Source organism: Dasypus novemcinctus, chromosome 1 (genome assembly GCF_030445035.2).
Source record: "Dasypus novemcinctus isolate mDasNov1 chromosome 1, mDasNov1.1.hap2, whole genome shotgun sequence".
Lineage (NCBI taxonomy): Eukaryota > Metazoa > Chordata > Mammalia > Cingulata > Dasypodidae > Dasypus > Dasypus novemcinctus.
In genome coordinates, this window is record NC_080673.1 from 158,335,352 (window position 1) to 158,346,762 (window position 11,411).

Below are 11,411 nucleotides of genomic sequence, written 5' to 3' on the forward strand. Positions count from 1 at the left end.
TCATCATTACTGCAATGTTCCCAGGAGACTTCCATTGTTTGCACTCAGTGGGAACTCAATAAATGCTAATTGACCCGACACAGCTAAAATGGATAAAAATAAGATGGATAAAGGTACAAGATTCTTGATTTTGACTAAGTCTAAAATCTTTAAAGATCTAAGTTTAAATGATTAAATATTTGAGTTGGAATGGGCCTAGCAATCATGTAATTAAACTTCATTTTACAGAGAAGAAAAGACCAGAATAGTCAAAATCAAATGACTTACTCAAGGTCCCAAAGTTAAATATTAGGAACATTTCTTTACCAGTCTGTGGTTAAGTTAGGCGCCAGAACCTGGAGTAAGGTTACTACTAAGTTTCAAATCCTAGCCCTGCCATTTACAAGATCTATAACCTTTGAGCATGTTATTTAACCTCTTTCAACTGTAGCTTCTTCATCTGTAAAGGGGGATAACAATTACATAGCATTGAACTGATGATTAAATGTATTAATGTAAAGCACTTGGTAATGTACCTCAGGCATAGTAAGTGATCAATAAATTTTATTTATTTTCATTTTTACACACATTTTAATACCCAGTCTGGCCCTGTAATCTGAAGAACACAATTTTTCAAACATAAGTGTAAACTTTAAAAAAAAATCTGTATAACCTTGCTTCATTGTGGCCTAGGTTATAAAAAAGATCTTATCTCCAAACAAACAAGCATAGAGAAGATTTTTCTCTCTTGGCTTCTCCAGATGGTATAATATTGTAACCCATCACCCAAAAGAGAGACTTGCATGATTACTCATATAAAAGAAAAACTTATTTAAATCTCTACTTAACTGCCGATATCAGGTCCTGGTTTTAAATGGTACTACCCTATTTGTTCAGTTTGCAAATGAAATCCTATTATAACCTCAGAAAATGTATTGATGGCAACAATAATATATTTAGGTTATTTTACAAAGCTACTGCTAGCTAATCAGTGGAGGAAAAAATGTGTGCCATGTTCTCTTGTTCTCTGTTCTGGAAAAGAAAAGTCCAACACAAGTATTGTTGGAGTTACTGTGCTTGCAAGTATTTTCATAGACATCATTTAACATTGACTGCTTGGTAAGTACTGAGACAGGAGAACTGTTTATTAGTTTAAGTCACACCCCATCATCCAGACTTTTGCCTTTATCCTGTTGCTTATCATCAATTACTGAACTAATTTCCCATTTTGAGCATAGCTACTTGTTAAACTAGCTGGAAATAAACTTACTTTGGAATCTTGAAAAAATATTCCTAAAGAAATTTCAAGATGAAAAATGTTCATGTATTAGTAAAACTAGATCTTAATCTATTCTACAACATTGCTACTCAAAAGTGTAGTCCATATACCAGTAATTGTCATCACAAGGGAGCATATTAGAAATTCAGAATGCCAGGCCCACCCCTACATCTCTGATTTAGAATCTGTACTCTAACAAGCTCCCAGAAGGATTCAGGTGTACATTAAAGTTTGAGAAGTACTGATGTTGAGAAATGGGGGAAAAATTCTGACAGGTGGTTACTGTTTTTAGTCATCAAGGTGATGGTAATTAGATATAACTGAAGCTTGTACCAAAAACTGCCTCACTACAAATATTTTTTAAAAATCAATAACAGAATTGAAGTGGATGTTTAGTAAATTAAATTTGTTTTTCTTTTAGGCATTAGTTACATATTTGGCTTATTTTAGTTAAGGGTTTTTTGGCTGGTTGTTTTTGTTGCTAATGTTAATGTCTTTAGGATCAATTCTCTTGCATTCATCTATGTGTGAAGAAAAGAAACAATGCCTAAATGGTAGCTGTATATTATTGGGAATGGCTTAGATTATGTCCCACTTTGAGTCAAGACTCAGTGGATGCAAAGACTTCTAGAGATGGTTGCTTGTAACATCAGGTCTGTAGATCAGGGACAGCAGCATGGTTAGTACTTCTATTTGATGTTCAGAACCAGCCTCTGAATAAGGAGCAGCTGATCATTGGAATCTGAAATGGAAGAGTTCAATCACTTGCCTGCATATAGTTAATATCATGTTTCCCCTAACTATTTCTCAAAGAGAAGAGTTGCCTACTACTATCTGTGTTTCATTGGGCTTATAATAGCAGATGTTATCATTACCTTAGGGTCAATTTCTGGGAGCTAGAGTTTATCTTCTTTGGTTCAAACTACCTCCTATTCATCTTTAGCCTGTGTATTTGGTTAGGTCCCCAGGGTGTGTGTGTGGGTAGGTATATGGATTGGCAGAAATTGTTAAAAGAAAGGATATGAAAGTTTTAATATAAAATAAGTGGAAAATCACAGTAATTCTTTTAAGGAAAGGACTGTTTAGAAAATAAACACAATATGTAATTGCTATCACAGGCACAAAGTACCTATGATGCCAAAAGAAAAACACTTCCTAATTAAATAAATATTATTGCTGAAAAGGAAACGTCTTGCTCCCAACTATATATATATCATTGGAATTATTCTGCAGAGTTTTTGAATTCACAGGTTAGAATCAGTGGTTCTTAACTGTATATATTATTTACTAGAAAGGCTCCTTTTTTGTCCCTTAACTTGGGGAAAGTCATTTGATGCCCTGAAGGATAGGAATCAGAAAATACTCTTGATGTTATGTTAATCTTCAAAACAGACAATACTATAAACTAATCTGGAATTATGTTTCACTTAGGATAGCATGGGAAACTAAAATCAATTTAACAGAATCTAGTTCTGTATAAAAATCAAGAGCAGTAATAATGCATAATTATCATGTCATTTTCCCAATCATCATGGAATTAATAATAATAGTAATGAACAAAAATATAAAAGTAAACAATGTTTAGTACTGGATTTAGCCTGAAGTTTCTTAAGAACTATTTTATTTGATCCTTTGTTAATTGTGGTAAAAAATTCCTATTTAATAACCTCAAAAGTCATTGTGTTTTAGATTAACGAAACATGCTTAGTATAAAATATAAAGAATCTAAGTTCCCATCGACTTTTCAACCTGAATGAAATGATCCAAAAATCAAATTCCCACTTACTGAGGTGCTAATCATCTAGGTTGTGTTTCTACAGACTGCTTGATCCTAAAACCACATTTTATTTCCATTTTTCTTGGGGTTATTTCTAATCTATTTAATCTGATATTTTGTCATAGATGGGAGAAGACAAAATAAACCTTGGGTCTTGTTAATAGTTCTTATTGAAAGGAGAAACAAAGAAGAATAATTAAATAGGGGTTAATTATTTTCCAATTTTCAGAGTTTTCCATGTTTCTAATACCTTTGTGGAAAGATGTTGGGTATTTTAGTAGAATATATTTTTCAAAGGTTTTTTGAGTTGGGTGAGTAATTTTCAGAAAGTGAAGATGCATATATACATGCTGCAGTGATTAAACAGAATGACCATATTTTTTCAATCAGTTTGAGGCATTTCCAGTGGTATTAAAAATAAATGCAATCCTTTCTTCTGAGTTTATGAATGAATTCAGTTGACCAACTGATTATATATAATTTTATGTTGTTGTTTTCATTATTTTGGCTATCAGTGACTTCCATATACAATTCAGTTAAAAAACAAAACAAAGCAAAAACCCTGAAATAGACATTTTTATAGCCAAGAGAATTATATACTTTTCAAAATTCTTAAACATGGTACTCTGTACAGCAGAGTGGACTTTGGCATAGGTACCCTTTGCCTTTTGAGATTTATGAATCTTCTCCTATTTTATATATTATCTACGTGGATGCCAAAATAAATGTCTGAAACCAAAATAATATCATTAAACTAATCATTTATCTACGTGATACAGACAACTGTTTAATTTTTATTGTCTAATTTATCTACTAGCAATGGCATGGTTTAGGCATAATTTGTCTATGTGCACGGGGTGTTACATTTCTTAAAGTGTTTGTAAATAGTGTGCTTTAGTGATATTAACATGCATGTGAACAGAATATGTTAGTCTGTTAAAAATCCTTACCAAGTCAGAAAACATTCCTAATGTATTAATTCTTTAAAATTGATTTTCTGTTTCTGGCACAATAAACATTATTTCAAAACAGGATTCTAAACAATCTATTCCAAGAAGGGGCAGTTAATAACCATATTAATACAGAAATTTAATAGTCACAATTTGTATTCTAATCCTATTCAATAGGCTGTAAACATATTTTCTCTGACAACGTGAAAAAAAGAAAAACAAAATCTTAAATTTTAACATGTTAAAATAAAACGACAAACAAGGAATGAAATGAAAAAAAACAACAAACAATGCAATAGTCTTTATAGTTATATTGTGATAAAATCCCAAAAGGTTTTAACCTTTAATTAAAGGTTAAAATTAAAGCGGACTGCCACATTTTTTTTTTCTCAAGTGGAATATAAATGGTATTTTGCTCATGTAGAACTAGCTATTCCCTGCGTGGTTGATTCTAGAAAAGCAACAGGCTTTTCCCCACCCCCTGCTCTACAAGAAACAACAGTTAGAAACTCTGACAACTGGAAAACTGCCGCCCACGCTGGTTGGAAACAGCCAATAGAGAAAGTGACAGCTATGATTTCAGTCCATTTTGCAACAGCTTCTGAGAAGGGGTAGAATAAAGGAAATAAAAGAATGTTGACCCTTTTGAAATGAAAGATTCGCGCTATATTACCACGCCCCCTCCCTTCTCACCGCTCCTTTAATGTCTTTTTAATTATTTATTTTTTGCATGCTTAGGTTTCTAGAATAAATCAAAGCAATAACCCCACCCATTCGGTTTCAACTTAAACTTGCAAGAAGCAGTGAGACATATCCGTCGAATTCCTCAAGTGAACAATTCAAGCCTGCCCAGAAATAGTCTTGAACACTTTCGTATTAGCAAGTATCAACTGTATCTCAGCCTGTTGCTCCTGCCGCAACCATGTGCTAGATCCTGGAAGGAGGGAGAGGACACTCTTTGAAATTCCGACCGTGTGCTTAGCGGCATCGTCTCGGTCAGTACCCTCCACTGGGCTTCTGGGGAGAAGGGGGCTGCGGACCACGGTCTGGGCACCGGGTGGGTGCAGGCCGCCGTCCGCCGGCAGATGGTGCCTTCCAGGTCTGAACGCCAAAGGAAAACCCGGCTAAAGTAACGCTCAGACTCCGCCCCACCCGATGTGCCAGCGCAACAGTCACCCGTCCTTCCCAAAATAGTGCGGAGCACGTTCTCTCCCCAACGCCGCAGTAGCGGTTGTGTGTCGAAAATACAAACCAGGGGGGTCACGGTCTGTGTGTGTACCGGAGTGGGGAGAAAAGCTGGGAGTGCGACCCCTGGGGACGAAGTGACCGCCAAGGAAACTCAGAGGGCGCGGGGCAGGTCCATTTCGCATCTGCGTAAGCCCAGTCGCCGGGCGCCGGGCCACTCACCATGTTCACTTCGGAGACCATGTCAATGCTGGCCACATCGATGCGCATCCCGACGTCCACCGGGGGCCCTACGGGGGAGGTGGCACCACGTTAGGACACATTCTCAGAGTGGCGACCGGCTGCGGAGCGGCGGGGGGGCTTCCCTGCGACCGCTACCTTCGGAACGGGCTCCCCCGCCCCCACCCCCTTGCGGAGGACTGCCTGGGAAAACAGGTGTGGGCACACTCGTGATGCAGTGACTATGCAGAGGGTGTGTCGAGCCGGGGGAAGGTCGGCTCTGCCTGGGGCTTCATCCACCTGCGCCTGGGTGTCCGGCGTGTGTGTGTGTGTGTGTGTGTGTGTGTGTCCAGGGCGTAGTGCACGCTCACGAAAATGAAATGCTTTAAAAAACAGCAACACATTTATCTTTGACAGGAAAAGAAAACTGGAGACTAGAGATGGGTTACAGGTTGATAGAAGATGAAGCGTTACCTCCAAAGTCCGGCCGCAAGCGAATGTCATATCCTTTGAGCAATCTGTCCACGGTCTCTTTCACATATGACATGTTGCTGGGCTCATTGGCGCTGAAAGGAAGAAGTAGGGACCGTATTCAGAATCAGTACAGCTGTGAGCAGACATAAATATAGACAGGCGCACCTACCCCCAAATAAAAAGATACATGATCCAGCCAGCACGTAAAAAGGAAAATACCAAGAAAAAAGAAAGATTCAACAGCAGCAGCTCACCTGTGTGCACAGCAGACCATAGCAATCATCACAGGGAAAGAAAGAAGCCCTAAACTCTCTCGATTTTGTACTGTCCACATTACTAACTCTGATTAAAGAATTGTCTTTTCTGCGAAGATTCCAGGAATGCAACTTAGTCGGCGGCAGGGCAGTAATTCCCGAATGGACCTGCGCATGCGCAGAGGGTGCTCACTACCAAAAGACACCTTGCGCCTTGCAAACAGTATTCCTAGTGGAACAGGCAACAGATTTCAATCCCTTAAAGTTCCTGTTTGGGTGTTCCGTCCTCCGGGCGGTGGAAAACAACTTACTGTTTACATGCACGGGACCCAAAGTGCATGCGTTTCTTGCTGTACTGGAGGTTGCTATGTTCGTTTCCTTTTTTTCCTTTCTGCCCTCAGCGTGGGGTTGTTGTGTGTTTGTTTTGTTTGCTTGCTTTTTGTTTTTGTTTTGTTTTGTTTCTTTTTTTAATCCGGCGGCTCCCAGGGCCAGACCTGCCTATCGCTGGCATCTTTCATTGACAGTCAGGGTGGTGGGAGTCTGGAGGTGGGCAGTTCTCAAGTCGCCTGTGGGGGGCGGGGGTGGGGTACATGAGGGAGCTGGAAAGGGGCAGAGGAAACTCCGGAAGTGTTTGAAGAATCCAAGAATCAAGTCCCAGTGGGAGGCATCCTAGGACACCAGGTTTAGTGTAATCCTTCTCTGTGGGAAAGGAAGGAGGAGGGGCCGGCAAACTTTTCCACCGTCTTCCCTATCTTTTTTCACTCCCCGCTGTTTCTCCCCAGGTGGAGGTGAGAGGAGCCTCAGATGAAGTAGAAATAGGAGCTCTGGGTAGGAACTCCTTTTTCTAGGACCACCTGACCCGTTCCACTTTTCTTGTTCTTAAGTTGCAGCCTGTTAGCTCATATTAGCAGCTCCAAACAGGACCCTGAAAGACCTAGTATGTTGGGGTTGTGAAGGAGCAGGAGCGGATGGTGTTTGAATAAATTAAATTCAGTCAGTTCAGTTAGACAAATGTTATTGAGCACGTGGTAGGTAGGCAGGAGACACTGGACTAGGCGTGTGTTCATTTTTTTAAAGGGTGTACATTAAATCTTTACTATGTTCGAAGCATTCTGGGACCTAGAATTGATATAAAAATGGTTCTTGACCTGGAGAAATTCACAGATGAATTGGGGGGAAAGACACAAATATAAGTAAATTTAATATAACTCTAGATAGTTCATATAGTAAAAGGAGTGTTGTTAATTCTAACAGGGAGAGGTAGAGATAGTTTCCAGGACAGGAGAAACTTGAAGGAGGAGAAAACTTCACACCACAACAGGGAAGGAAGGGCCTTCTAGAAAGAAGGAACAGCATGTGCCAAAGTCTAAAGACTTGAAAGAGCATAGTCTATTTGGAGAGCTGAACCCAGAAACGACTGGTCAGATTATAATGTGAGAGAGGTAGGGATGGTGGGTGATAAGTGTACAAGGGGGAATTTGAGACAGGTCATAAGGAGAATTATATATTCCAGTATGCAGAGTGAGCTTCTGGGAATCAATGTAACTTTTCAGTAATGGTAGTCAGGATCAGACTTCAGTTTCAGACAGTACATTCTTGTAGAATAATCATGATAAAAGTAATTAACATGTAGTATTTTCTGTATGCCAGACATTGCATTCTTCACATGGATTATCTTTTTTAAACCCTGCAACAACCCAAAAGTGGTAGATATTTTTATTATTATCATTCCCATTTTACAGAAGACGATTCTGAAACCAAATTAGGGTAATGAAACTAGTTTAAGACTGTGCAACAAATAAATGGTGGAATCAGTCTTTCAATCAATAATCTACGGACTTCACCAGTCCTTTATGTTATGGAGCATGAACCTAAGGATAAGAACCAGAGACAGGGAAAACAGCAAGAGGAACAAAGGGTTATTTATTACAACTGCCCAGTTAAATGGACCTGAAGTCACATACTATTTAGCATGGAGTGAAGGTAACAGATTAAAGCAAAGTTTCAGAAGTACAATGGAGAAACCAAATAGTTGGGTCAGGTGGTGGTGACATTTGGAAGGCACCTAAAATACTGCATAAAAAAATTTGCATATAAATATTTACAATGTGTGGAGTCTGACATCCTACAAATGTATTAATTTTATTTTCTCATTTTAGCTTCAAAACAACTTTGTGAGGAAGCTCAGACATTTTATACATGAGAACAAAGGCTTAAACACTGGGGCTGTTTCTTCTGGGGAAGAATTCTAGATCTTGGTTGGGTTGTTTAATGCTTAAAAAATATATCAACTCTCTTAAATTTATATTTATCTGCTCTTCATGGGAAAAAAACGATTTATGTTTCAGGTTCTTGATAGAGTATAGAACCTCTCTGTGCTGCTCAACTGTTTGAAAAAGGCAGACTGTGAAAAATAAAATGTGTACATGACTTATTAAAATTTTACTAGATGCCAGACACTCCTAAGAACTAGTAATACAACAGTGAATAAGACAGCATACATGTGGAATTTGTCAATGGATCCATGTATCTTTAGAAGTGGTAAACTGTCAGCCTTGTTAGCCAAATTCACTTCATAAAAGCATTTGGTTTGGTGTACACTGTATTTGTTCATTTAACTTATGTAGCTTTTGCTGGGATAAGTTGGCCAGAAGTCCCACTGATTCTTTTTGAATAGCAACCAGGGTTTATTTAGCAATGCCTGCTAGAGAGCCAAGATTTTATTCTCAAATTAAGGACTAAACCAGTCATTTGTATACTTGCATCCTACTTTTAGCATGCCCCAACCTGGATCACTTTCACTGAATTTTACTTTGAAATTATGCTTTCCACTTTCAAGAAGAAACACTATAAGAAATCATAGGATAATCATTATTGTGTTTATTTGGGGGATGCTATTTGATTATGGAGACAGCTATATCACTCAGCATTTCTGTATGAGCTCCTCTGGGAGAAAATTTTTCCCAGACCTTGGTTTTCTGACAATTGTTTCATGTTTTAAAATGCTTGTATCTTTTAGGCCATAGGAATCTTTAAATTCATTAATTTCCATTTGCTTTAGCTACTAAGTATCTAAAAGTCATGTACAACTCAACTTTAATCATTATATAAGACCTTAATGACCTGCATTTTGATATTATGTTTCTCCCTGATGCCTTAAAATTCTAAATATTATTTTCCATTATACTTTACTAATTTAAAAACAGGTACATTGCATTAAATGTATGCAATTTGTACACTGTCCCAAATAATTTTTAAAATAAAGGGAAAAATGTTTATACTAATAAAAAATAAGGAAATAATAGAAATTTTTTTAAAAAATCATTGGCTCTAGCCATATTGCTGAATTTGTTATGCTTGGGAAAAAACACTTTCTTCCTCTGTGCCTTTGCTTATTTCTTCTCCATACCAATCCTCTTAAGTAAATACAAGTCTCATCAAAATCAGTTATATGCAAGGATCCTTGGCTCAAAATTATCCTCAGGTTGTGGGCGAAGGTCTAGGAGTCATCTGTGGAACCATAGCTTCTCCTCCAGCTCACAGAGCAGCAGTCCCATCCTCTCCAAGGGCTTGCCCTGCGGAAATGTTCTTAGCGCCATCCTTATTGGTTGGCGAATGTTTTTTGCTTGGTAGGGTGATCTAAACCTTCATTCCTGAAGTTTCTGGACCCTTGCTAGTCCTCCTGGATTGGGTTGTTGCAATTTTCCATTGACTTTAATCACAGGGCATGATAGAGACACCCTAGGGCAGAGGTTTTTAACAAGGCATCCTTAAGCCTGAATTGAAATTCAAAAAAAATATTCTTGTGGGGACATATTGGTGTGAGTGTGACATATTTATTAAATAATGCACAGTGTAGTGTGGATTTAGTAAGGTGTCCGTGGTTTTCACCTGACTGTGAATGGATTGTGCAAAGTATGGGACTCTGTAACACAGGGAATCCAGTGGTGGAGGATGGACAATGGACAAATATGAGAATGTTTTCTTATGAATGATAGAAAATATGTAATACCAATATAGGGTGTTAATAATTGGGTGGGTCGTGGAAAAATACAAAAACGTAAAATATGAGCTATAGTTAGCAGTAATATTTTGATGATGCTCCTTCATATTTTGTAAAATGTTCCCACTTCAATATAATTTTATTTTCAAAACCATTAATATCAAGTATCATGGAAACTATGGAAATATACAATTTCATACACTCTTGAGAGAATACAAATTACATTTTTCTTTAGTACAAGCCTATAATCAGCTATTTGCTGAATCTATTTTTGATATTTGCATTATGTTCAATTGGTGTGGTTTTCTAATTTAACTCAATGCCATATATTTATATCATGATCATTGTTAGTAAGTTTTGAAGTTTGGTAAGCCAATCCACACCATTATTACAATTTTATAATTTAAAATATTCATGTATCTTTTATTATGCTTTCCTAATTTTTTTCTAGATAACATATAGTAACCATTTATTAAGTTTAAAAATCTTCTGTTTTTACTTTCATATTACAATAAATCTACTACAAAACCTAAGAGAACTTTTATCTCTGTCTTAATAAGAATGGTCTCTCTTCATTTTTGTGTATGAATTTACTCTCATGACACATTTTTTTTTAGTAAAACTGCTATGTTTTAGGTTATATTACAGTCAACTACTTAATAGATTTTTGGCTGCTGAAATAAAAATGCCTATTTTTTACTTTGTATTTTCTAGCTTTTCTTATTCATATATTGTAATATGGACTTTTGGGGATAAAACATATCATGCAATAAATCCAAGTACATTTTCGTCTTTATTATTTTTACTTTTTGTTAATTGCCAGGTTATAAAGTATGTTATTTGAAATAAATTCGCATTTAATTTCTTTCTTATATATTCATTTGCTTATAACTTTGTTCCTTTCCTATGTTTATACCAAGTACTTCTAATATTTGATAAATTGGAATGATCTTAACAGCATTCTCTCTTGTTTTAGGCAAAATGCTTCCTATATTAATTTTCTAAGGCTATTGTAAAAAAAAAAAGTACCTTGGATTGTGTGGCTAAAACAGGAGAAATTTATTCTCTCTGTATTCTGGAGTCTAAAAGTCTAAAATCCAGGTGTCAGCAGGGCCATGCTTTCCATGAAGACTCTAGGGAAGAAAACTTTCTTTGCTTCTTCCTAGCTTCCGGTGGTGATCAGCAATCCTTGGTGTTTTATGGCTTATAGTGGCATAACTCCAGGTTCTGCTTCCAACTTTATGTGATCTTCTCTCCCTGTATGTCTCTGTCTCTGTGCCTCTTCTCTTCT

The 11,411-nt window shown here is 37.2% G+C and overlaps 1 protein-coding gene across 1 annotated transcript in view; it reads right to left on the bottom strand.

Moving 5' to 3' along the window:
• Nucleotides 1-10,979, bottom strand: part of GABRB1 (gamma-aminobutyric acid type A receptor subunit beta1) — a 454,973-nt gene extending 443,994 nt beyond the window's left edge. Inside the window, exons 1-3 of the mRNA XM_058299086.2 lie at nt 6,118-10,979; nt 5,864-5,955; nt 5,393-5,460 (exon numbers count right to left, since the gene is read on the bottom strand). Coding sequence (XP_058155069.1) covers nt 5,393-5,460; nt 5,864-5,955; nt 6,118-6,197 — 240 coding nt within the window. The 5' untranslated portion in view covers nt 6,198-10,979. The remainder of the gene's footprint in view (nt 1-5,392; nt 5,461-5,863; nt 5,956-6,117) is intronic.
• Nucleotides 10,980-11,411: the final 432 nt, after the last annotated feature.